This window comes from Mesoplodon densirostris, chromosome 16 (assembly GCF_025265405.1).
Source record: "Mesoplodon densirostris isolate mMesDen1 chromosome 16, mMesDen1 primary haplotype, whole genome shotgun sequence".
In the NCBI taxonomy this organism is placed as follows: domain Eukaryota; kingdom Metazoa; phylum Chordata; class Mammalia; order Artiodactyla; family Ziphiidae; genus Mesoplodon; species Mesoplodon densirostris.
This window is the reverse complement of record NC_082676.1, coordinates 58,012,508-58,038,765: the sequence shown is the minus strand read 5'-3', so window position 1 is coordinate 58,038,765 and position 26,258 is coordinate 58,012,508. Positions and strand designations below refer to the sequence as shown.

The following is a 26,258-nucleotide window of genomic DNA, read 5'->3' as shown; positions in this document are numbered from 1 at the left end:
AGCAACTAAGCCCATGTGCCACAGCTACTGAAGCCCACGTGCCTAGAGCCCGTGCTCCGCAACAAGAGAAGCCACCGCAATGAGAAGCCTGCGCACCACAATGAAGAGTAGCCCCCGCTCGCCGCAACTAGAGAAAGCCCGCGTGCAGCCACGAAGACCCAGTGCAGCCAAAAATAAATAAAAGAAAGAAAGAAACGAAAGAGAGAGAAAGAAAGGAAGGAAGGAAGAAAGAAGAAAGAAAGAGAAAGAAAGAAACGAAAAGAAAGAAAGAAAGAAAAGAGAGAGAGAAAGGAAGGAAGGAAGAAAGGAAGAAAGAAAGCCCTGTCTCTATTAAACTCCTAAAACCTTCATTCCTAACAGCTAACACGAGGAACGATTCTGCTGTGTTGTGTTGTTTTCTCTAGCAAGCTGAGCCGTTTCTTCTGTCACATACCCCAGGTGTAGAGACCCTCATAAAAATGAAAATCCCCAGTTCTTGCCTCATTGGGCCCAAATTCCAGGTACCATAAATGCCAGCTAAGTAGTCAGAAGAGCTCACGCTAACTGAACACTTAGACCAGAGCAACTTGTTCAGTCCTCGTGGGCCCTGTGAGGTGAGCTGTTGTCACCCCCGCCTTACATGTGAGAGCCACAGGCTTGTGGGGTAAGTGGGTCCCTCGTGGCCATGTGCCCACGCGGGGTGGCCAGACTCCCGGCGCTCTCTTCGCGCCCGTACCCTGTGCTCGGAGTGGGAACTCCAGGCCCAGAACCAAGTATCTGCTCTCAAGGCTCCTCCCACGTAGATGACAGTGCTGTGTGTCCACTGCCTGGTGGCCTGTGTCCCACAGCTTTGCCGGCACAGAAAGTGACAGTCCCGTCCACTCAGCGACCTCAGTTGCGGCTTGTGGAGCTTGTTCTGGGCTGATAGCCATCACGGTCTCTGTGTGGCGCCTCACGCCGCCTGATCCTATCTGCCCCATGTAGTTCTAGATGGCATCTCCAGGTCTCACTGCAGATGACGTGTCATCAAACGTCATCTTCTGTCCGTCTGGCCTAACCCCAATCTGTTAAGGCACACGGTCGGAGACCATGATGTGGCCCCGCTGCAGGCGTGAGCCACCCCACTCTGCAGAGCCCCGGTCCTGCAGACACACACACAGAACCAGGACCACGGGTGTGCAGGATGCTTTGGGAGTGTGTTAAGTGTGTGGACCGCACAGGCAGAAGATCAGAACGAGTCCCCTGGCCCCCTTGCACATGGCACCTTGTAGAACACACGAGGCAGGGTGCGTGTGTCAGGATGCAACATGTGCCCCCTGGCCTCACCCCCTTCTGGCCTGAGAGCACAGAGCAGGGCTGATGGGATGAGAGACTTGCTGGGAAGAATCAGTGGTGCCTGGGCCAGTGAGAACCCCAAGAGGTTGTCCTTTGCAAGCAGGGCTGTAGCTGACCCACCCCAGCCCTGGCCAGTGGTTCCAGGTTCAGGCCTCCTCCTGGGGACAGAGGAATCCGGGGTCGGTGACCCCCTCCCTGCGTCTGGAAGCGCCTCCTGATCGCTGTCTAACCCGCCTCCCTCTCGCTGCTCTTTCAGCCCTGTTTCCTGCCTCCGTAAAGAGGCAGCCAAGATGGCCACTGGTGGGCTTTCTAATGCCTCGGCTGAGAGACTGTTGGCGGGGCTGTCTGCTTACTGTTATACAGACGGTAATGCCATCAGAGGAGGGCAGGGGCTGGACAAGGCAGGGCCCTGGTCCCTGGGGATAAAGCCCAAGCCCTGGCAACCTTCAGCTTATGCTACTCTTTATGAGATTCTCAGAGGTCAAGTCCAGCCGTGACCCCACATTGCCAGCCAGCCCCCTGGGTCCAGGGCAGCGCAGGGATACCAGCACGTGAGGTGCCGACGTTCACATGGCCCTGACGGCCCCCCGGCAGCCAGAGGGCCACTTAGACCTTGGGTCTTAGACACTTAGACCTCAGATCTCTCCCGTGGGTGGCAGCCCTCCCGGGCAGGCTTCACCCGAGGGCGAAAACACTTTGAGAGGCAGAGTTGGGACAGAGATGGCACACAGACGACAAGATACTGAAAGAGCAGTTTTTCTTTCCCGCAGGTTTTCAAATATAGTCCTTAAAATCCAAGAGGGTTTATCCGTGGATAAACAGCCGTAGGTTAAAAGATTCTGCAAGTTCCCAGCTATTTTTATATAGTGGACATGTCGTCCCTACAAAGCAACCGGAAATAAAAGTCTGTAAGCATTTTGAGGTGCAGCCAGTCAGTGATCGAGGTTCAGCTGAGGGAGGCAGTGGAAGCGCCCTCTTCCCAGGTCAGCCCCCTGGGCCAGCCGGGAAGTACACACAGAGACGGCCAGAAGTCACGGGGGTCACCAACCTGGGGACCGTGTGTTGCCCCTAAAGCCCAGAGTCTTGTGCCCACAATCCTGAAACGGTAGATCGTGTGGCCCACTGCGGGGAGATGGAGGAAGGTCCCTGTGCAGACACCCGAGTTTTCTGCCTTCACTGAAGCTTTGGAGTCCTAGCAGGGAGTGAGGGGACTGCAGGGGGTCCCCAGGGTCCTGCCAGGCTGCAGGGTCTCTGCCATTCTGAACCCTGACCCATGTTGGTGAATTCCTTTATTTTTGTGCGAATTCCTCAGAGGAGGCCTGCATGAGCACCTGGCCTTGCCTGGCCCAGGGGGTGCGCCGCTGTCGGACTTGACTCTGAACCCTGCTTCCACCACCCCCCCCATGTTCTTTGAACAGTTGCGGGTACTTTGGCTTTTCTGGCATAGCCCCCAACTCCGTGGCTTCAAGCCCCCATCGCTGGGCATCGCTGTCATCTTGCCGGGGGTAGGGGGGTGCTCCAGAGCCAGCCTCTCGAGTCAGAAATGTGGATGAGAAAGCTCTGTGTCGCCTGTGGACCCTGTGGGCTGCAGACTGAGTCCCACACTCAGTCCCAGCCCAGCACCTCCTCTCTGGCCCCAGGGCCCAGGCAGGCTGTGCTGGGAGGTGAAAGGGCAGCGCCGAGGAGGGAGCCAGCGAGGGGAGAAATAAGACCACGGCTGTGCTTGCCGTCTTCAGCTTTGTGCGCGAGGTCATGGGGCCAATTGATTTTTTTACTGTTTCCCAGCATTGAGGAGTGGTGAGAAAAATACAAACACTGCATACTCACAACCTGAGCCACAGCCACGGGACGAATTTGCTAATGAAAGGCCGACCCAGGGTACCCCCCAGCCCCACGGTCCTCATTCCAGCCGAGACTGTCGAAATGCAGGGCCTGGGTTTTGTCAGGGTGGACAGCCCTCCCCTCCAAATCTTAGGTCTTTTTCCTAAAAGATGTCTCTTGAAAAGTGGACTTCTTTGAAGCACATCCATGTGAGCCTTAGATGGCTTGGGGTCATGTCCTTCAGACTCAGAAGGCACACACGTCAGGAGCTGGGCAGGGTGGCCTCAGCTGTGATGGCTCCGGTCTCAGCCCGGAGCAGAGGCCCACGTGGACAGGAGACGTGCTTGGTTTGACTTGCTTCGGGCTGCCTGCTTCTTTTTTTAAAAAAGGAGGTGAAGTGAGTTGTCGGCAATTTAAAAAATCAGGAGGTTTTACACCAAAATCCAGATATCCAGCTTCTCTTGAAGAACAGGAAGCCATGGCCACGTTCTCAGGTAGCAGCAGTCAGGAGAGGCTGCGGAGCTGCAGTTTCCAGTTTTCTCCAGTCTCCACCAGTCCCTGTCTTCTCCCTGACACAGGCTGAATGTCCCATGTATCGTGTTTATTTTCCTGATAGAAGAGAACGGTTTCTCAGTGCCCATGTCGCAATCCAACAAGGAGAAACAGATGGCGAGTGGGGGGACTGTCTGCCTTTCACCCCTGGCCTCTCCTCTTTCACCCGTCCAGCCCTTGGTGCTCGAGTTTGCAGCCTGTAGTCTCGAGGCTTTGAGGTTCCCGCCTGACATGTCTGTGATTTTCAAAGGTAGCTTCTGCAGAGGTTCTAGAAAAGACAGGGGACGGGAAGCCCACCCTTGATCAGGCACCATGCAGCCAGGGCAGTTCTGTTTTCATCTTGCATGTAAACTAGAATTTCACTGTCGAGAAAAAAAGTTTGCAAAGTGCTGTGATGTGCTGTTATCTTTCCAGAATGAGGCCCCATCTCCAGCCAGGCAGCTGGATCTTCCGAGAAGCTGCCTTCAGGGACCTTGCCCAGGAGGGTGTAATGGGACAGGAATCTTGCACACGAACTGGGATGTCACAAGAGCTAGGTCACTTGGGACAGTGTTCCTTGAGGTCCTGGCTCCCGGGAAGCGAGAGCCAGGTGGTAACCTCAGCTTCTCCTCCCTGGAAGTCATTCTGGTACAACTTTTCACTTTCCACCCACCTTTATTGTTGGACTCTCACCGTTTAGTTTGTGTTCTCGTGGCTTTCAGCATTTAGTATTTTCATTATTTAATAGCCATGGCATTTGGGTTTGGGTTTTAAAATATCAGTCACCTCAAATCCTTCCTGGAAGCGGGAGGTCTGTAGGAGCGTCTGTAGGGGCAAGGCTGTGGAGTGAGGTTGGTGCCGTTCAGTGGTCACAGTCCCCGAGATGAAGTCTAAGCCAGTGGGGTTCCTTCCCCTTCAGCTCTCTAAAAGGTCCCTGTGGAATCCCCTACTTGCTCAGGTCGTTTTCACACTTTCCCGTTTTTAACCTGAAATAGTTGCACTTCAGTCACATAACCAATATCTGTTATATATAGTTATAGTGTGCAAAGCAGCACAAGCTCTGGACAGACCGAAGAGGTCAGCTGAGGCCTCCCTGCTCCTCGGAGGTTTAGGAAACCTTTGGCTCAGACCCCCAGTTCTCTTGCCTGCACACGTGCAAGCCTTCCCACCCTTTACTCTCTCGTGGTTCCGGCTGTTTCCAGGTCTTGGCCTTCACGTGTGGTCTCTGCGTGGCCTCGTGTGAACCCAGATGGAAACACGGTTCCTTCACTGTGTCCACCAAAAAAAGTCCACTTGCACCACACAAGGAAAGAGTTGAAGGAGCATTTCCTAAAGATTTGGGGGGTCGTGGGGGTCACCTCCCCTATCTCAATTACCCCTTCTCCTCTTTCTCCTCACTCCACCTCTCCCAGATTGCCCCCAGGAAGTGCAGGGCAGCTTTCCCTACACTGGAAGCTCTGGGGGCCGGCTAGTCCCTGTCCCTACAGAGCTCAGCTCACGTCCCTGCCTTAACAAAGCTTTTTCCCAATTGTCAGTTAAGATTAGGTTCAACTACATAATAGAAAAAAAAACCCAAAGAGTTTTATTTCCCTCTCAGGGAGAGGAAGCCTGTATGAAGGTAGGAGCTCCACAGAGGCATCAGGGACCCAAGATCCTTCCTGCTCAGTGCTCTGCTGTCCCTAATATGTGATTCATCCTCGTGGGCCATGACAGCTGCTGGAATTCCAGGCATCACATTAATGTTTCAGGAAGCAGAATGGAGGAAAGCATACCTCCTTCCTTTTAAGAAGCCTTCCTAGAAATCAAACACGTCACTTCTATCTCATTGGCCACAGTTTCGCCACAGGGTTGTGCCTAGCTGTCAGATTCTGTAATTGCAGATGGAAGGGAGAATGGGTACTGGGAGACAGCTCACAATATCAGAAACACTGTCTAAAACCCTCTGAACCCCAGAGGATTCCAGGTGCTAGCTGTTAAAATAATGACAGTTGTTGCACAAAATAGCAAAGCATCTTTGCAGTCAAGTTTCTTATGCGTTAGGTGGGCTGACGGGGCCCCAAGGCTGGACAGGGCAGGCTACGGGAGCACAGGGGAAAGGACCGTTAACCCCACTGGCTGCAGAAACTCTTGCCCAAGCTGGCCCTGAGCTGTGTGAGCCTTAAAAGATGGGGAAGCGATCTGTGAAGACAGGAAAGAGGCGAGAGGGAATTCCAGACCAAGGGAACAGCCCAGCTGAGGCCAAGAGCAAGTGGTTCTTGTCACACAGTCTGAGATGAGACCTGTCTGAGCTGCTAGAGGCAGGCGGCCCCATCTCCACTGGCCCTCCCCTCACCCCCACTGATTGGGGTGGGGTGAAGGTAGGGTTTGAGGAGGGAGCTGACAGAACGTTGCTGGGGGTTGGAACGTCCCTGAGTCCTGTGGATCTGACCAAGAATCCAAGGATACAGAGCAAGAGATTAATAACTGAAATGCCGACGAGCACCAGCGCATCAGGTTGGGGAGGGGGAGGAGCCAGCTCACCCCCTCCCTCCAGTTGCTGCCACATGTGAATGGGGCCCAGTGATGCCAGATCTTTCTTAAAGAAGCCAGAAATCCAGACTTGTATGTACAGTCTCCCAGTGTGTGAATGGCGGTGCCTAAAACAAGCAGACAAGCACAAACACGATGTGAGCAAAGCCAGACACATCTGCTAGCCTCTGGGCTGCGGTTGGCCGACCCTGGGCCCTGCCTGCCATGGCATCCTGCTTCTCCTGGGGAAAGCTTCGTGGGCGTTCCACCCAAAGACAGCGGTGTACCCGACGTATATTTGGGGTGCACTTTTCAGCGTCTTCTCCTTTGCCTACATCCCAAAAAGGCTGCGGGGTTCAAGTCAAATTCAGATTTATAGGTGAAAAGAAAACTACTGGCCATTTAAGCCAGGAGACCCTCACTCACTGTACTGTTTCGCATAAAGACGTGAAGACTCGTGGACAAGAGGGGGCTTGTCCAAGGTCACAGGGCCGTTTGGGCAGAGCTTCAATTTGAACTTGGGGTTCTGACTCCCAGCCCAGTGCTCCCTCTAGCAGTGGACCTAAAATAGAAGGCTGACCTTTTTGTGGTATTTTTGTACTTGACAAATGCCAGAGAGTTACTCACGAGTTCACCTTCCCAGAATAACTGTCAGAATGGGGCCAGAGGGCAGCAGGAAGACCCCAGCCTGACCCTGTGAAGCCCAGGGCTCCTGGAAAGCAAGGGATGCATTTCACCGTTGGCCCGCCTGCTATGGAGCTTGGCATCTGGCCCCAGCTGTGGGGAGGTTCTTAGTGGGTCCAGGGGAGAGAGCTTTGGAGGCCAGAACAGATCCCAGGACTGTGTTAGGGACCCAGCAGCTTCAGCCTGCCCAGTTCCCAGACGGCTCGTGTGCCTTCCTTCATCCTCCATTCTTTTTCTGGTTCAAGATACTATTTGTGGTAGGAGTCTTGGAAAATTCAGACAAGCACGAAAAAATTAAACTCATCACAGCAAACCACCTGGTTCTCCCGCGACTTCTGCTTCAGCCCCTGCTGTCTGTTCGCTCTGCTGCCCAGACAAGGAGGGAGGCAGAGCCTAGATTTTTTAACCTTTTATTTTTGTTACAACAGTGGGAGCAGGTGGGACGTGCTCTTTCTAACCTTTTTTTATTTACTATGTCTTGAGCGTTTCCCTCAGCACTTCATCTGCTTTTACACCAGCATGTCTGACAGCGGCCGAGGATTTGGTCAACCCGGCGTAGGAGACTCGATTTGGCTTTTCCCTGATTGGTGGATGTTCCGAGTGCCTCCAGCTCCCTAGAGGGATCTCCCTGGTGTCACACACACCAGTGCTTTGAACATCCGTGGACCCACCCACGGCGCCTTCCGCAGCATCAGTCAGGTTCTAGATGTGGAATCAGCTGGCTGGTGTAAAAACCCATACAGCCTTTGATATGCATCTCACAGGCTGTTCTTGAGACATACTCTGGGACGGCCAAGAATTTTATCTGCTAGAGGAGCTCTCAGGGAGACCTGTTTGCCTGTGCCCTTGTCCCATGATCTCTGGAGCATCTGGGCATTTGCAAGTACTTGGCAGCCCATGTGTGTTTGACTCGCTCCCAGAAAACCCCTCGGCACCCCCGCCAAAGCTAGTTCATTGAGAACTGCCTCCCCGGGAGAAGAGCAGGGGGCCAGGTGCTCGTCTTGAGTTCTCTGCAGAGCCCTCCTGACCCCTGACATGTCAAACTGGCTCTCAAAGTGTTGCCGCCTCGATTTGGGGAGGAGCCCCATGAAATTGCAAGGGGATTCTGGGCACCAAGCTACAAAACAAACAAACAAAGGGTTTCCCTGGTGGCGCAGTCGTTGAGAGTCCGCCTGCCGATGCAGGGGACACGGGTTCGTGCCCCGGTCTGGGAAGATCCCACATGCCGCGGAGCGGCTGGGCCCGTGAGCCATGGCCGCTGAGCCTGCGCGTCCGGAGCCTGTGCTCCGCAATGGGAGAGGCCACAACAGTGAGAGGCCCACGTACCGCAAAAAAACCAACCAAACAAACAAACAAAAAACTTCACTGAGCCTTTCTGAGTCCCCATGCCATGGAAAGAGGGGAGGTGGATTTTTAGTAGCGGCAGACAAGGGAAAGATGCATTCAGTTGCCTCTGCTCAGCTAGACCCGCAAATGGGTGGTATCAGCGGTTGGTGTTTTTTTGTTTTCTCTCTCTAACTGTTAGCACCTACAGAAGGTGCACCATATTTTTTGTCAACCTATGGCTTGACCCCTAATCCGTTCTCCAAATGAAGGAACTTGAGTATCCTGACCTCAGTCTCAGCATCTCGTCTGCTACCCCACACACTCCACCCCACATGTCTTACAGTAATAAACCAGGGCGTTAAAGTGCATGAGAGAGAAGATGTGTGTCTTTTTTTTTTGGGGGGGGGGGTGCTGCATTGGATCTTCGTTGCTGCGTGTGGGCTTTTCACTAGTTGCAGCGAGCGGGGGCTGCTCTTCGTTGTGGTGCGTAGGCTTCTCACTGCAGTGGCTTCTCTTTGTTTCGGAGCACAAGCTCTAGGCACACGGGCTCAGTAGTTGTGGCGCACGGGCTTAGTTGCATGTGGGGTCTTCCTGGACCAGGGGTCGAACCCATGTGCCCTGCATTGGCAGGCAGATTCTTAACCACTGCGCCACCAGGGAAGTCCCAAGATGTGTGTCTTAAGAGAAGGTGTGGGTGACCACCTTGGTGACTGCCACGTCATTCTTTCTGGCTGGGGCGTTTGTCGGGAGTGTAACAGGGTCGGCTTAGTCTCAACTCTTACCACAGTCTCCGGCCCCTCTGTTCACTTTCTGATAAATAAGCAGCTCAGGGAAAGCTATCCTGACATTTTGATTTGTTAAGGAGTGATTCATTTTCAAGGCAAGTAAACAGCTTGTAAACTTGGGGGTTTACCACTTGAAGTGATTAAGAAGTAAGCAGCTATTAAGCTGGTTCTGTGGGGCTGTGGCTGCCTTCCCCCTGAGAATCTTCCTGGCTGGTGTTTGGATTCGCCTTGATGTTTGTCGTGCTTAATCTGAGGTCCTGCCACTACACACACAGTATATCACATGATGCCTCTTCCTCAGGACTCCAGCACGGTAATCCTGCTGTTCTCCGCCGTTGGTCGGTGCGGGGAATTTACCCACCGTGCTCCCTCCAGGCCTCGCATCTGCGTGCAGTCACATTGCCTGAAACCCGGGATGGCCTGGCTGGGGGTATAAATAGACCCAGCTTTTGATCCTTAGACAAAAATAATCTTACACAAACATTAGTACAAAAGAGCTTCTCCACGGTGGCTGGGTGTGGGTTCCCCTAAGTCCTGAGGTGGGGACAGAGCATCGGGTCCCCTTGCATGCCTCCCCACCAGGCCTGCCCACCAGCGGGTGGAGGGAAGGAGGCTCAGGGAAGTGGGGAGGCTTGCCCAGGACCCCGCGGCTGGTAAGCGAGCGGATCAGTATGGAGCCCAGGCTTTCCTGGTGCCAGAGCCAGTGCCCCCATCCTCTTCCAGGCTGTGCACACTGTTTCCCTTGAGGGCCGGGGAGTGAAATATTTCAGGCTTTGTGGGCCGTGCGGCCTCTCTTGCAACGGCCCAGTGCTGCCTTTGTGGCTTGAAAGTATCCACAGGCAGAACGTAAGCAAAGGGCATGGCTGTGTTCCAGTAAAACTTTATTTAACAAACAGAGGGCCATAGTTCTCCAACCCCTGCTTGACACCCCGCTGCCTTCCTGAGTTCTGAGAAAGGCGTGGTCAGGCCTAGAGAACCTGCTGGAAGAAGTGTCAGTGGGCTCTGGGCCGAGAGAGGTGCAGGCGGAGAGCCTGAGGTTTGGGGTCGGGGTGAGTGTGCTCGGGGTGGCGAGGCTTGATGTGACTGGCCAGGAGGGTTGGGGTCCCCACTCTCAGATGGGAGGAGGACTGGCCCCCATCCCTGCCCTGACTTGGTGCAGAAACAGGCTGGGGCACAGAGCACAGAGCTCCTGGGAGCGTTGACAAGGCGTTTGTTCCTTGGGAGCTTTCCCTTGTTTCGTGGATGAAATCAGAAGCCGCGGCCCTTTAGAAAAGCAGGCTGTATGTACCAAGGCAGGAGTCAGGGTCTGGGAAGGCACATGCCTACCGGAGGAGGGGCTCCGGCGCGGCTCCGTCAGAAGGGCCCCCTCCCGTCATAGAGAACAGCCTGCTCCCACCGCGTGCCAAGCGCGGAGCAGGCTGGATGGGCCTGCTTGTACCCCCCTTGTTCTCCCCATGTACCCCTGCTGCAGTGGGGTGGGGAGAGGCCGGTGACACACGGCCCGCCAGCACCTGAGAAACGACACTGGGCACGCGTCCTAGTGCTTCTGCTGGTGAAGCAGGGTTTGCCCAGGTCTGCAGGTCTCCAAATTGTGAGGCTCCTTCACTCCTCCGGGCTCTTCCCAGGCTGTGAAGGCCGCAGGCCCCAGAAATGTGCGGTCCCCATCCCAAACCTGGAGTTGCTCTGAGGGCCAAGTGAATCTCTGTGATTGCTAGCTTTTCACCAGAACTTTCCTTCTTCCCACCAAACTCGCCACCAGACCCGCCAGGGCAGAGCAGATTCTCTGGCAGGGAGCGTTTTCAGGGTCTCCCCTCCGGCCCAGTGTGGCGTTAAGAGCCCCTGGCAGAACTCGAGTGTGTGAGCAAAGGTACCGAGGTTCGACCTTGAGGATGCCCCGAGTCCCTCTGTGAACTTCACCAGGACGCCTCTGAGCCCCGAGGCTGTGTGTCCCCTTCAAGGGCGTGGCCTGCGCGGTGCAGAGCCAGCATCAGCACTGATTTACGGCTCAGCCCCGCCCCAAGTCCCCCGCACCCCGGCTCTATGGCGGCTGCACCCTTTCCCTTGAAACGGCTTCGCAGCGTGTCCAGGTCAGTCCCAGGCCCGGCGAGCTCAGCTGATAACGGGGAGCAGACCCAGACTCCGAAGGAGCCGGCTTTGTGTCGTTTAGCGCCACCCTCACGCGGAGGCCCCCAGCCCAGCCTTCGCGGTGGGAGCTTGCCACAGGGGGCCACACATGCAGTCCCCAGGGAGGTAGTGCCCCTCCCGCCAGGCCGCCTGTCCCTCCCACTGGGTCACGTCCCGCCTTGTCTTGCAGGCTTCGCCGTGGCCCAGTGCATGAACCAGCACAGCTCGTCCTCCCTGTCCTCGCCGTCGCCGTCTGCCAGCGGGAGCCCCAGCGGCAGTGGGAGCGCCAGCCACTGCGACTCGGCGGGCGCCCGCTCGTCGTCCAGCCCCTCGGCCGCCCAGAGCCCCGCAGGTATTGGCCACGGACACGGTGCAGTGGGGGGACTTGAGGGAACCCCGCGACCCCTCCACCTGAGAGCCCTGACCCCCAGCTGCTCCCCACCGCTGTGTCTGGGGACACTGCCACTCGGGGGTCCGCATCCGCTGGGACGTGCTGTTGGCGGCAGGCGGCTGTCGGCTCCCCGCAGGGGAGGAATCACTCCCTTTGCAGACCGGCCCACTGGAAGGCCTCCCCGGCGGCAGGCAGCTGAGCCTAAATTCTCCCCATTATCACCTCCGGAGCCTTAGGTGTCACGAGGAGGGGTCTCCCAGGCATGATTGTTTGAACTCTGGCGAAAGAATCGTGTCTCTGCTAATTTTTTTTTTCTCCTCCATAACACACCAGTTTCTTCTTTAAATGTTTGGTGCAGTCCAGTTGTCTGTGACGAGGTGGGGGGTGCATCTTGCCGCCCTTTTGAGAGTCTGTCAGGGTGGGCTAGAGTCACATCCTGCCCTCCTGTAACTGTCACAAGTGTAGATGTGGCACGGAGAGACCCCCTGAGCAGGGAGCCTGGAGCGAGACGTGTGCGTGGTCACCCTGTGCTCTGAGTTGCCGTGAGCCCCTTGCACGTGAGCCCCTCGCCGCAGGGCCTGAGATCCCGGGAGTGCAGATGCCGGCTTATTTCCTGAGCAACGCGGCCCCAAGATGCAGCTAGAGGAGCAGGGCCTTGAGAGTGCATGACACTTCGCACCCCAGCGGGTGACCCGTGGGCCTGGAGGGCCCCGGACATCTCTGATTTGAGAGATCCCCCCCATAACTCTGGTCTGTGCCCCCATTTGGGGACCCTCAGTGTCCTTTGCTGTTCCTGCAGGGTCCCATCCAGAGCCCTCACCCATCATATTTCAGAGACACCTGTGCAAACTCTTGTTAAGTGATAGATCGATGGGTCTTGACAAAAGCGGTGCTCCAGGGCGGCAGCCACCACGGCGCCAGGAAATTGGGGGACCCCTGGCCACCGTCCGCTTGGCACCAGAGACAGAGATCCCCTTGGGCTCCCGCACCTCTCTGCGGAGTTTTCAGCTTCCACTTTTCTCAGCAAAGGGTTAACCCCGCCTGGTCTCCATGCCTGTGGCTCAGGGCAGCTCTGGCCTGCAGCGCCTCCCTCCTCCCACAAGCATCCATTACCTCCATCTCCGACTGACATTCATGGGGCCCCAGCAGCAAGGTGACCCTCAAGCCACCTCCCGTAGACCCCCGTCCACTCGGCACCTGCTCCCCTCCCTGCCCCAGCCCAGGGAAGATGACTGCCCTGTCTGAGCTATTTCTGAGCCCGACTTAAGGTTGGCTGTGTATCCAAGCAGTTGCTGCTGCTGTTCCCAGGCTCGTAGCTGGGAAATTCAGACAGAGCTTTCTCAGAAGCCAAGATCAGCCCTCTGCCTCCCCCTGAAGCCTGGTCTCATGCTGGCTCTGGGGGCCAGAGTGCAGGGTTGTGTGTTTATGTGCTCACGTTTGTACCCGCGTCCTGCCTGCATGTGCACGGAGTTCTGTGTCTCTGTTGTGTGGACCCAAACACACACACATACTTACAATTGCATTTTGTGTGAAAGGTCTCTTCCTGGTGCGGCTGTGTATGCCTTTTTTCATTTTTAAGGAGGCGCAACCAACAGCTAAGCGAACCAATGAGCCATACACTTCTTTGCCTAAAACTGAAGCCAGCAAAGACCCACATTATCAAAATCGTGCCTGGGTGTGCAGCTGTCCACCTGAGTGTGGGCCCTGGGGCTCTGCCCTTGCCCACCTTGCACCTTGCGCTAGTTTCTTTGTTCTTGGCCTCCCTCAGCCCCTCCATCCCTACCCCCACCATCCCCTGCTCGGTGCCAACGACATGTCTTCTCAACTCAGAAATGCAGGGGCTGTTAGCCTGGCTGTCAGGTCGATAAGTGATGGTCAGGCCCCCGGCTGTCTGCTCCCGATCGGTGTGTCCCTGGCAGGCCTGCGGAGACAAGCGTGCAAGGCCCCATTTTTTATGCTGCCTGACAGTAAAAGCCTGGGGCCCAGCCTGCCTGTCCAAATCTCCGTAGATGCTGAAATAACTCACCTCCTGATGTAGGGCCGTCCTGTTGGGCGGCTGGTGCTTCACTCTCCACTGAAGAGCCAACTGTTGATCCCTGGAAGGAGAGAACATCGGTGCCCACGGGCTGGGGCGGCAGATCTCAGGAGGACCACCAGTCACTTTCTCTCAATGCCAAGCTTGCAGGCCGGCCTTCAGCCACCGGGTGCATCCAGAGAACACCACGTGGGGTTTCCATGTTCCCTGTAAGGCAGGTCTACCCAGACGGTTCCAGCATCTGCCTGGTGTTCTACCGAGCCATGCTGGACGGAAGAAGAGAGGCCGGTTTTTGTTGGGACAGGTGCCCTTCTGCCCATTCCCGGGTTGAAGGCAGCCCAGGGTGGTGGCCCAGTGTTCAGGCGTCTGATTTGGAAGCCACCAGACTTTCCACCACAGGGCCTGGCCACCACCTGCCAGAGGCAGCATCCTTGGAGGGCCAGCCGGGCCACAGGTTGGGTCAGGGCCTCTCCTCCACAGCCCAGCCAGCCTGGATGGCAAACATCTGCAGCCCAGCCACGGAGCCACTTGTCCTCAAAGTGGTTTTGGAGGACACAGTGCAGAATCAGAAGCATTCCTGACCCTGTGTTTCCAGAGCTTCCCGGAGTCCAGGAAGTTAGAGTGGAGAGCAGCCACCAGGCTGTTTGCAGCCGGAATTAGCAAACTCCAGGGGTTTCTTTGCCCTTGAAGCCACACCTTGCACCTCAGGGTTTGGTCAGGAAAGCACCTGAGAGATACCATCTACCAGGGCATGAGACAGGCCCAGTTTTCCGTGTCTCTGCTCCATGGGGTCGAAACCTGGAATCACGCAGGGATACCCGTAAAAGCCAGGGGCAACCCTCGCACTCTCAGCCGTTGATGTGGCCTGGCCCCACCCCACCCCCCGCCCCCACCCAGCCCTCTGGGTGTGCACCCGCCACGGGGCGTCCCGGTAGGCACTGCTCCCAAAACCCACGTGTCAGGCACAGTGCTCACAAATACGTTACAGACACCCCCTTGTTGCGTCCTGCCACCCTCCACCTCACACTGTGCTGTTGAAAACACAGGGGCTTGGAGAGGTCACACAGCTTGGCCATGCTGCTGCAGCTGGTGGCAGGGGGGCCCAGATAGGGACCCAGCCTTAGCAACCCAGAGCCCTACTCCGCCTCCTGAGACAGCCCAGCGGAGCATCGCTTCGGTTCCTAAGTCTGTCCCAGGTGCCTCCATGGGGTGTCCCTGAGACCTGGGCCTCGGGTTCCGATCGTGGTTGGGGGCCACCTATGAAGGGTGCACATCTCTCCTCCCCAGGCGACAGCTGCTCTAGAGCCAGATGAAGAGCCTCAGCCCATTCACAGAGGCCCAGGGTGCTGTGCAGCCCCAGCCGGCGAAAGCAGGGCTATGCAACTCCGGGGGCGGGGGGAAGCCCAGTGGTCCCCAAATCAGCAGCAAAATGGACCCCAGACGGCCGCCTCTGCCAGCCCAGATGGGTTCACCCCCAGATGAGGGTGTGAAACTGCTCTGACGCTTGGTTGTGTTTTCCGCCTCCGCCCTCTGTCCAGCCCAGGGGACCTTAGCGTTCCCTGCCTGGAGTTGAAAGAGGCCCACGCTTATCCCTAATACGGATTTCCTCAGCTTCCCATGGGGCCTCCAGTCTGAGCGCCTCGGGCCTTGTGGACACCAGGCCTGATCTCAGAAGGGTCCCTCTGAGCGTGGCCCTCCACCTGCCAGCCCCGACACCCCACCTAAGAGGCTCTTCTCTCTGCCTCTTCCTACCTCGGCCTTGGTACCCCACGCCACCCGCTACTATGCACATGTCCTGGGCACAGAGGGTAGCAAAGCCTGGAAGGCACAGGCTGGCAGGGGAGGCCGAGTCTATCAGAGGACCACACAGATAAGTGTCCAGTTATAAGCTGTGAACTGGAGGCTGCGGGCGGGGCCAGAGACTCCCAGAGAAGGTGTCACTGGAGGTGAAAGCCCGAGGATGAGGGGGTGACTGGGCCAGGGCTCCCTGAAGAAGGTGGCCTTTGGGTGTCACACAGTCCACCAAGGCCCAGCCCGGAAACTGCCTGGTGACAAGTTGATTCCTTTTCCCTATCTTTCTGGGATCTACCTATCAATTCCACTCTTCCACATACAGACTCAGGGGGCAGTCTGTGTTTGAGAAACAGCCCCTATGCCCATCAGGGCTGAGGCCCAAGCGGCGGCTGCAGACCCAGCACAGGCAGAGGGACCATCACCAGAAGGGGGAAGGGTCACCGCCTAGAGGCGTCACCACTTTGCCAGTCGCCCAGAGACACCCTCTGCTCTGCTTCTGAGTCTCCTTCACACACCAAAGGCACATGGTAGGCCCTTGTGAGTGACTCCTCAGCAAGTACAGGCCCTCAAATCGGGGCCAAGAGACACCCCAGACAGAAAGGTCAAAACTGAATTCTGTGGTAACCAGAGGAACCAACCAGAAAGAGCTGGGGGCAAGGGGATTTTATTTTCATTGTCGATTATTTACCTGTTAAAGCTGTGCCCAACAGGGTTTACCATCTGGTTTTAGCACCTATGCATGAGCCCACCTGTTCCCACTGTCCTTTAAAGACAGTGCCCTGAAATCCTCTAGTCTTTCCGGGGAGAGCTGGGTGCCCCACGCTGTGGAAAAGTCCAGGACCCTTTTGCCCGCTCAAACGGTATAGCCAGCCTCGTGGGCCTCGGCTTATTCCCCAGGGAGAAAATTACAGGGTTGGAATCGGCATTTTTTTTTTCCCTAAACGTTTTATGGTTTTGAGAAGCTGAAATTGCAGGAAACATATGGCGGGAAAGAGAAAATAGATCCAATTTTAGAACCAAATGTAGGATCAGTAGGAATACTTTAGAAATATCTTCTGGGTTATGCCTGTACATGCACACACACACACACGCACATGCACACACACGCACACACAGTGTGGGATTCTAGTAAGAAAGCCGTCTCCTCAGCTAAGAGCTCTGTGACCTACACCATGTTCCTCAAACAGCCACTCTGCCTCCAATCTCCAATCTGTTGCGTTTCACAGGTGTTCTGGGTGAGCCACTTTGAGGAGGATGACAGAAAATCGTTTGTTAAAAAATGAAGTCAGACTGAAGGCCAGGCTGCTCTTTCCAGCGTCCATTTTCAGAGCCAGGGAGTTCTGAGCTGGGGCCACTCTGACTCTCCCCTAAGGGTTTATAGAAAGAAGGAAGAGCTTGGTTCCTGGTGGCCCTGTGCTGGGAGCCTGACGCGGGCCCTCCCTCCCCCATCCTCACCTGCTCCCTGAGATGATTGTCTGAAAGTACGACCTTCACCCCAGAGCACCATCCCATTTGGGCCAGCTGAGCACCAGACAGCCCAGGGCCGACCTGTGTGTTACTGACCCCGGGCACCGTGGTCAGGTGGGACTTTTAAGGACAAAACCCCAAGCCAAACGTGTTCTCTCTTCTCCGCAGTTTTATCCATGACGTTAATTTTTTTTTATTGCGGTAAAATACACGTAACATCAAATGTGCCATTTTAACCATTTTTCAGCCTACAGTTCAGTCCCTTCGCCTTGTTGTGCTCCGTGGCACTCATCTTAAGCTCTGATGTAATCCCGGTTTTGTCTCAGAGGTGGCCGTTCCTCCCCAGGGAGATGCTCCTAACATTTTTGTTGCAGCCGCTTGGCATCTGCCCTCAGATCTTGCTGCTGTGGTTCAGTCTTGGTTTCAAAGGTGCGGATCACCAGAGTGTGGCCGGGAGAGTGTCACCTCGTGGCTGGGGAGGGGATGACTAGGGAGGGGGTCACGGGAGGCTCTCCCAGAGCCGTGCTGGTGGCTTCGGTGGCTGCCACTGAGAGCCCTCGGCCTCATCAGTTGGGGTCAGAAATCTACTTGTTTCCCTAACTTGCTTTGGCTCCGATCCCCCAACCACACACCCTTCCCTCCTCAGACTGGCCCAGGGATGCAGGGTTTTCAACTTCACCAACAGGCAGTTCTGTTCCTCCGCCCCCGAGGGTGCTCACCGAGACCAAGTGTCGCCGATGACCCCGAGAATTTCCTTCCCGACAGGACTGACCTCTGCCGTCTTTACCCGTCTTTGAGTCCCACAGGCGGATGATCTGGTTCTTAGCTGTCCCAACACCGCCTCATCGTGGGGGGCGGAATGGGGGTGTCCTGCCTGCATGGGGGCAGCGTCACCAGCACCTGCTGGGTCAGGCCCCCCTGCCTCACGCTCTCGTCGATGCTTCGCGTCCATCGCTGCTCTGTGTCCCCTCTCCGTGTCACCTTCTCCGTCCCGTTGTTAAAGGCTTTCTATGATCTGTCGCTGTGTTTCCCTCTAGTCAGGAGTGGCAGGAAAGGACGCCGGCGAGTGTTCAGCCTGTCGGAGGCCGACAGTCACGGCGGCCACTGGGTTTAGTGCTTCGATCGGCAGCTGTCACGGCACCTCTGGCACGGTCACTGCAGGCAGGTCTCCTCCGGTAGCCTCCTCGGCCCGCGACGCCCCTGCACGCTGCATTTCCACACCAGCAGGCTCCCAGGATGCCAGGCGAGGGCACGGGGAGCCCAGGCCACTGACCCGAGCCATTTCCTCAGCTCCAGTCCCTTTCTGGCCTCATCCCGCCTGAGGACCGAACCCCCGGCCCTTCACCCCTATGTCAGCTCCTCCGAGGCAGCCCCGGGCAGCTTGGAAACGCTGTCCTCCGCACCAGGCTCGGTGCAGGCCCTGAGCTAGGGGGGTTCTCCAGCCCCATCCCCGCAGGGCCCCCCCAGTTTAGGCCCCAAGGGTTGGGCAGTAGAATTTGCAAAAAGCCACAAAGAAGTCAACTAGTTGCTTTTTTCTTTTCCTTTTCCCTTTATCCCCCAGCCTTGCTCGAAGCTAAGTGGTAGATTCCATCACGTTCCAGCCAGAGGCCAAGTCATTTCACTTGTAAGCGCACTGGTGGATGTGACTCCATCATCTCCCCTTCTTGCGTTTAGAACTCCAAATAGTGGCCGCGGGTGGGCCGTGGTCACTGCCACCCTCCCGCGATGCTTCTCATAGGGTTTCCCACCTGTGCCCTCCCGCTGGGCAGCTGCACTTGCCAGGCAGGAGCCTTTGCCTTCTCTTGCGTTTAAAAGCTGCTTCCTCTGAGCTTTGCCCTCCAACTTGCTGTGCTGCACTGTCCTTTTCTTCCCCATGTCTCTCAGTCTCACCTCCCCTGGCCTGAGTACATCCAATCCTCATTTTTATTGGAAACTGTCACTCACTTGCCAGGGGTCAGCTGAGCCCCTGCCCTAGAGCCACAGATCAGCTTCCGAGGGTGCTGGCCAGGGACTCAGGGGACCCGCTGCCTTGGTGTCAACTTGAGGCAGTGCCATGGGGAGGCCCAGCATCCTTCACGGGAACCTGGACGTCGGGCTTTCCCGCTCCAGCCTCCACTCGTTTCCTGGGTCAGGCCCCAACCTGTGCCCTCAGAGCTCGGAAACACCAGCAGGTGAGCGAGGCCAGAGGGTTAGCAGTGACCACTGCGAGTTGACCATAAACTGACCATAAACTGTGTCCTCGCGAGGTAATTTTCCCCCCGTGAAAACTTGGCAGAGTTCTTGGTTTTTTTCCGCCTCTTGAATGCATAAATTTGTAGCTAACATTCAGGAAGCAGTTCTTGGTTTAAAAATAGGTAGGTAGGGGGCTTCCCTGGTGGCGCAGTGGTTAAGAATCTGCCTGCCAATGCAGGGGACACGGGTTCCAGCCCTGGTCCGGGAAGATCCCACATGCCGCGGAGCAGCTAAGCCCATGCGCCACAACTACTGAGCCTGCGCTCTAGATCCCGTGCTCTGCAACAGGAGAAGACACCATAATGAGAAGCCTGCACACTGCAACGAAGAGTAGCCCCTGCTCACCACAACTAGAGAAAGCCCGCGTGCAGTAACGATGACCCAACACAGCCAAAAATAAAAAACATTTTTTTAAATAGGTAGGTAGGTAGATAGATAGGTAGAAAGAACAATGTTGTAGGTGATGGGTAAGAGGAGGTTATTTTTCCTATTTAAAAAAAAAATAGGAAGAGTCTGTTTTTCAGGGGAAAAACCAACCCTTTTAATAAAATTGTTGGTTCTCTTCCTAAAGAAGGAACCAGTTTTGTGTGTGTGGCATCGTTCGCTGATTTGTTTTCTAATATATTTGATAGCAACTTTCCCACACACTTGATCATTCTTATCACCAGAAACCCCGTTAGGGATCAGGGAAAGAGGTTTGTCGGCCCTTTTGAGTATCTGCGTGCAAATTCAGACCCAAGCAAAGAGGGAATTCTCACAGAGAAGTCTGGAGAAAACGTGAAAGAAATGCTCTGAAGCTCTGTCTCCAGGTGGCACAAAAGTGCCCTTGGAGAATCAGTCATTTCTAAACTGCCTCGTCATCAGCTAAGCTGACACGTGGGTCCTTATGCACGTAAGTTCCTGGACACGCTTGTTTGAAGCAAGGTGAGCCTGTACTCAGAGCCCCACGTTCAGATTGCGATGGGTCACAACCTGAGCCCAGGCCTTGAAACCAGCCCGTCACCACAAGGCGTCCTGAGTGGAGCAAATTCATTGAAATTCAGAGAAACCAGAAAGTGTGTGGGGTGTTTACTCAGCATTTGTGGGCTGAGATCACACCTCAAATCATTTTTTCCACTAGCGCTCACCCATGTCCCACTGCCACCCTCTCAGAGCGAGGACAGACCCAAAGCCCCACGCAGTGGTTTTCTCTGGGCCTTATTTCTCTTTTTAAAAAAAGAAAGAAAGAAAGAACGAAAAGAAGAAAAAAGGCCTTGTGAAGAAGTGGCCTGGGGCCTTTCCGAGCTCACCGTGCCCGGGAGTCCTGTGGGAAGCTACGACGTGTCCTCTGGGAGACTTGATCTGTTGCTTGAGCTTCCTCTCCACGCTGGGGATCCTCTTCCTCTCCTTCATCCCATTCTGTATGCCCTTCGGTTTTATTTTGCTCTTGGTTTTTCCATTCTTTTGCTCTGTGTTCAATTTGCGGTTCTGTTTTGTTTTGGCTTAAGAAAAAAAAAAATACAACTGACTTAAGTGGAATCACATTGAACCAAAAAATGTCTGTCATCATCCCAGGGCCCAGAGTGCTTTCAGATTCATTGTCCTCACAGTGTCCTCGGCACCTTGTTGGCCCCAAGATCTGTAACAGAGGAGATGTGCTTTCCAAGCGAGACGCCCACGGCCTTCATACCCCATGTTTTCAAATCACTGGCACATGAAGTCCTGAAAGATGTTTCCCACGAGGAACCCCAGTGGCAGCTGGTATCTCTGTCCAAGCCAGCTCGTCTTTGGAAAGCAAATAGGCCACTTGTCTGTAATCTAATCACGGATTTTGAAAAGCATCAAAAAAAGAAATTGCCGCTGCTAAAATAACTGCATCGGGCTGCGCCTTCCTCCTGATGTGGTTTCTCTCCGTGGCCCCTGGGGGAGACCCTCAGGATAAGAATGGCCTGAGCGATCACAGCCCCTTTCTGGGTGCTAACTCAGCACTTAGAGGAGGAGCAGGCGACAAAACCACAGTCCGAGGTTTTGTTTTAGCTTTGCAAAGCTGAAAAATTGTATAGAATTCCTTTTTTTTTTTTTTTAAATACTGCAGGGAGTTACCTCTTGAGGAAATGTTACCAAATATAGACTCTGGGAATGGCCTGAGGTGATAAGCACACCCAAGCCTGTTCTCTCCCTAAACGCATATTTATCATCAGGCAGGTGGTTCACACACACAGCCTGTCTGGGCTGTTTCCTGGCACCAGGAACTGGGCTTCTGGAACCCACTCATTGATTCTGCACAAGCCCCTAATGTGTCCCTTGCATCACAAGTCAGAGTAACCATGGGCCCTGACAGATTTCCCCCAGGCCTAGGTAGGGCTGGATTTGCCAGCTTCTGTGTCCCCAGAAGGAGGAAGTGGAGACAAGCTATTCCCCCAGCACATCATCTCCCAACCAGACCTCCCTGGGCCTTTGTTCAGCACGGGAACAGAGGGTGCCAGCATGAGCAGAGCATCTCAGAGCTGAGCATATACCTTTGTTTTTTCTCCTGCCCCTCCCCCACCCAGATGACCCCATGACTATGGAACAGCCTCAGCCTAACCTTCCCGACCAGTTGGTGATCGTCAGTGAAACAGAAGCAGAGGCCAGGCCCAGCAAGAGCCTGGCAAGGAGTGCGGACGTGGAGACAGTCAACCTGTGCCCCAGCCTCATCCCCGCCCAGCAGCCCACCATCTCCCTGCTCTGCGAGGACACTGCCGACACGCTGAGCGTGGAGTCACTGACCCTCGTCCCGCCCGTCGACCCCCATAGCCTCCGCACCCTCACCGGCATCCCCCTGCCACCCACACCAGCCACGGTGGGCCCAGGGACCCCGGACGAGGGGGCTGTGCAGCCCGAGCCAGTGGGCCCCGCCGAGCACTGAGTTGACCTCCCTTCGTGCGTGCGGCCCCGCTGGCAGGGACCCGGAGCAGCTGACAGGACAGACACCTCGGGAGTGTCCGAAGTCCTCCTCGGCCCCGGTAACTGCCTCGAACCATCCTTGCAGTCCTTTGCTCCGTTTGAACTCCCCTTTTACTTCACACCTCTTTGAGACCAGGCTGGGACCCGTGGCGACACCCCAGCGAACCCAGATGACTGAGGGTTCAACCAGAGGAGGTTGGGCTGGTGTCAGAGCCCATGGCCCGAGGGCAGCAGGACCCACCAACAGCACTCCCTCCATCAGCCAGCCCCTCCCCAGTCTTGAGGGTCCTCTGCCACTGTCCCCAGTGAGCACAGAAGAAGCGGACGTGGTCACTTTGTGTAGAAATCTGTAGAAAAGCAAACTGCGATAAACATCTCCTTTGGATATTGATTCCTGCTTCTGGCAGCAGATGAGAAACATCTATTTTAAAAGTTCAAAAAAAATCCTCCACCCTAAGGTTTGATGTCATGTTAGAAGTGTAATATTACTGTTGAGATTTCATTTTCATTTTGCCTTGAACTTTCCAGCGTTTGGGGTTTAGAGTTCTCAGTCTGGCTTTCTCCATTGTCTTAAGGGATTCTCATCTCTTTGTTACTCACTAACTCTGCAAGCCTGTGGAATGATAAAAGTCCCTTCCTGGGGCCTCCCTGGTGGCGCAGTGGTTAAGAGTCCGCCTGCCAATGCAGGGGATACGGGTTCGTGCCCCGGTCTGGGAGGATCCCATATGCCGCGGAGCGGCTGGGCCCGTGAGCCATGGCCGCTGGGCCTGCGCATCCGGAGCCTGTGCTCCGCAACGGGAGAGGCCACAACAGTGAGAGGCCCACATACCGCAAAAAGAAAAAAAAAAAAAAGTCCCTTCCTGGAAAGGTTAGAGTATTTTCTAAGCAAAAATAAGGGAGAGACTCGTATTCTCAGGTACACACAGAGCTGGGAGGACCCAAAGTTCCTCTGCCGTGGCAGCGTAGGGGCCTTGCGTTACCCAGAAGATCTTTCCATGAAAGGGGGATAGTGCGGTCAGCTCCCCACTCAGGACCATTCCTCGTCTCTCCGGACTGAAACCAAACAGGACGGTTTTCCGGCATCACCTTCGGTTGTCGCCATCTCTCTAGTTGTCTAAGAAAGAACGATTTAGGACTGCAGACGTTCCAGCCCCCGTGGCCGTGATGCAAAGAAAAGGCCACAGAAACCGTCCTCCGAGTCCGTCACCTGCTGCTCAGTGGTGTGGGTGCCCGCATGCAGGGACATCCCGAGAGCCAGCCCCTGCCCAGCGGCAAGGACGTGATGTCCGAGCTCACAGGGCCATCCTAGGAGCTCGGGGTTTGTCCCTCTTCCTCTCAGCTGCTGCTGTAAAGATGCAAGCTCTTTTTTAAAATGGAAACCCCCAGTTCCTTCTCCCTTTGGGCTGGGTGTGTGCAGACCAGGTCTCCGCTATATCCGATAAAGCTCCCAAGAGGTTCTTTCTACTCAGCCAGGCAAGGCCAAGCGACCCTCAGCTCTCTGGTTGATGCTCAGACCTTCCAAAACTTGCCTCCACGTGTCCCACAGGAGTGCCAGCACCCGTGGTGTCAGTGTCAACCGGTCCGGGTTATCAGGTGGCCTCAGGAAATGCCCCACACGCTTACCTCTTAGAGGACCTGGTCCCCAGTACCTCCCCCAGTCTGCTGTCAGGCAGGGCCTGCCCGGGCCAGACTTCAGCCTCCTGAAGGAAACACACTGGTCCCCTGAGGAAGGGGAGTGGCGCCTCCAGGACAGATCTCTCCAGCCTTAAGAAGCCCTCCGGGCAGGTGAGCCCAGCCAGCACCAACAGGGGAAAGACCCAGCTCAGAAAGGCAGCCATTTAGGCAGAAATTCCAGGGACCCCGGCAAGGAGGGACAAGCCATGACCTTCAGGAGAGCCCCTTGGAAAGGACAGGCAGGGGGAACGGAAAGGGGGAGAAAGTCCATGTTGTCAGGGACAGGGGCCCCACTGGTTCTTCTGCCAGGTTGCAGCGGCAGGCTAGCCCCAGAGCCACTGACGGCCGGTTTTGAAACGATTCTGGAGCAGCAGACATGAGAGAAGGCCAGTGACCTCCCAGCTGGCGGCATTATCGTGAAGAACAAGCCAAGGCGTGTGGACCCTGCCCTGGGGCCACCAGCCTGCTGTCTGAAATCCAGCGGCTCCAGGTGGCTTCAAGCTCTACGGGAGGAAAGTCTCGGCCGGGGGACAGCATGCCCAGGAGGACCTGCAGCAGTATCCCCCAAGCAGGAGAGCTGAACGCAGCCCAGCCTCCATGGGCTCTTGAATAGCAGGTGCGATCAGACCAAGCTTCCGCCCCACGTCTGGCCCAAGGGCAGGCCTCTCCCCGGGTGGGCTCGAGGGTTTGGTTGTGGGCAGCCCACAGCCGGCTGGCAGCCAGGTCTCCACCGTCTGGGCAGCAGTTGCACAGCTATGTTTTCAGGAGCCCCCAGAAAATCTAAGTGGGGGCACCTCCAGAGGGGCCCATCCAGACAGCAGGTGCTGGGACTCTGGGGCAGAGAGGTATAGCCAGGAATCCTTGGCAAGCCCGGGGCAGGGGCCATGGCCTGTGACACGCGAGTACCAGACTCGGATCTCTGGGATCGGCCTCAGCAGGCCCATCCAGCCCGCCATCTCCATGTCCCTGCAGAGACCCTCCCCAAGTCCACATCGGGCCCACTGGGTTTGCCAAGTCAGGGGCAGGGCTGGCCACAGGAACCCCCTAACGTCAGCTTTGAAAGTTGCTGGGGAGAAGCACATGTCCTTTCCAGTTTGAGAACTTGAGCCAGCGAGGACGCCTCTCAAAGTCAGACAGGTACGTGCCCCCCCCACCGGGGGTGGGTGGGAGGGATTGTCCTCCTGCCACCGGCAGGCCCTCTGTGCTGCTCTTCCCCCATCAAGCCTGCCCTGCTTGCTGCTCTCTGCAGAAGGCAGCTCCCACCCAAGCACCTGCACTGCAACCTGGGGGTGAGCGAGGAAACGCACCTCTTTACAGGCATACACCAAGATTTCTCTAAGGTCTGAAGATGCACTGTTCAAAAAGGCACAGGGTGAACCAATTCTCATCTTCTTTTCTAGACGCAATAAATAAGAAATATTTAATGTAGTCATGACGACATTGGGCATAAACTGTAAGGGTTCCTTAAGTTCCTCTGAGTTGAAAATATGTAAATAATTCTTGTCCCAAGGAGGAGCAGGGCTGGGAAACCTCATGCTTCTGGGCTATGGGACTGTTGCAGGGAAGTACCTGCTCTCGCCAGCATGACTCATGTTTCGTGGGTACTGAACACGAGGGTGGAAATGAAAACTGGAACTTCCTTGTAAATCTGAACTTGGCAATAAAAGAAAAAGTTACCAAGAGTGTGGCTGCTGCTCCATGGCTCTGTGGCGGGAAGGCCACGGCCAGGCGAAGGAGAAGGTTCTCGGCCGTCTGCAGCTGCTTGGCGAGGGGCAGCAGCTGGGCCCTCCCTGCCCCCACCCTGGCCTGGGATCCCCACTTCCTAAAAGGGATGTGGCGTAGCTCTTACCCAGGGCTGGGAGAACGCCTCAGGTGCTCCCTTCAGAAAGGGCCCCAGCCCCAGGCAGGTACCATGAGCCTGGTCTGTGTCTCCATCCCTCAGCTGTTGGGCTCCATGGAGCCTCAGGTTCCACGCCCGGAGGGCGGGCTCCTTACATTCCTGTCTTGCAGGCCAGCACACAGGTGCACCAGGGCGCGGGGAGCCTGTGCGATGTCACTACCGCGCCAGGGGAAGCGAGAAAGGCTCTCCACTGAGGACAGTCAGGTGAAGTCATGCTGTGCCGAGGTGGGCAGCTTTCCCGAGCACACGGACGTGCACCAGCATGAGCTCTGGAAATCCCTGGAGATGGGATCACGGATTATTCCAGAAACTTCTGACTCTCCAGCTCAAGCCTGGCCCAGAAACAGCCGGACCTTCTGGGCCTTGAGGTAAAACCCGAGTTGAGTGCAAGGCATGAATGGGGCACCCCACTCGTGCCGAGGGTTGAGGTGATGTCGGTGGAAAGTGTGGGCCGCTGCTCCGTGTCCGGCCTCGCACTGGCCGCCAGCAGGGGTTCAGCCCCGGTAGGTTCCTCCGAAGTCCGCCCATGAGGCCTGTGGCTGAGGTTGGACCCCGCTCTGCACCGGGGCCTGCTGGGGGCCCGGTGCTGGGGGCCCGGTGCTGGGCCAGGACCGGCCTGTAGCCTCGCAGGCACATGGACACTCGTGTCATGACGACTTTGGTCTAGAAAAAGGCACTCGCTGGAAGGATGCCCAGGGAGAAGGTGGAAGACCGGCCTCAGGACCAGTAGAACCAGGGACAGCAGCT

The 26,258-nt window shown here is 56.0% G+C and overlaps 1 protein-coding gene across 3 annotated transcripts in view; it reads left to right on the top strand.

Annotated features, from left to right (window-relative positions):
- The window catches only part of CLEC16A (C-type lectin domain containing 16A), a 210,424-nt gene extending 185,159 nt beyond the window's left edge, over positions 1 to 25,265 (top strand). For 2 of the 3 annotated variants that reach the window (XM_060120550.1, XM_060120549.1), the window contains exons 22-23: positions 11,284 to 11,445; positions 21,544 to 25,265. In XM_060120550.1, the coding sequence (XP_059976533.1) occupies positions 11,284 to 11,445; positions 21,544 to 21,899 (518 nt within the window). In that variant the 3' untranslated portion in view covers positions 21,900 to 25,265. Of the gene's footprint in view, positions 1 to 11,283; positions 11,446 to 17,817; positions 17,942 to 21,543 lie in introns of all 3 variants that reach the window. The other variant, XM_060120551.1, reaches the window with a different exon arrangement.
- Positions 25,266 to 26,258: the final 993 nt, after the last annotated feature.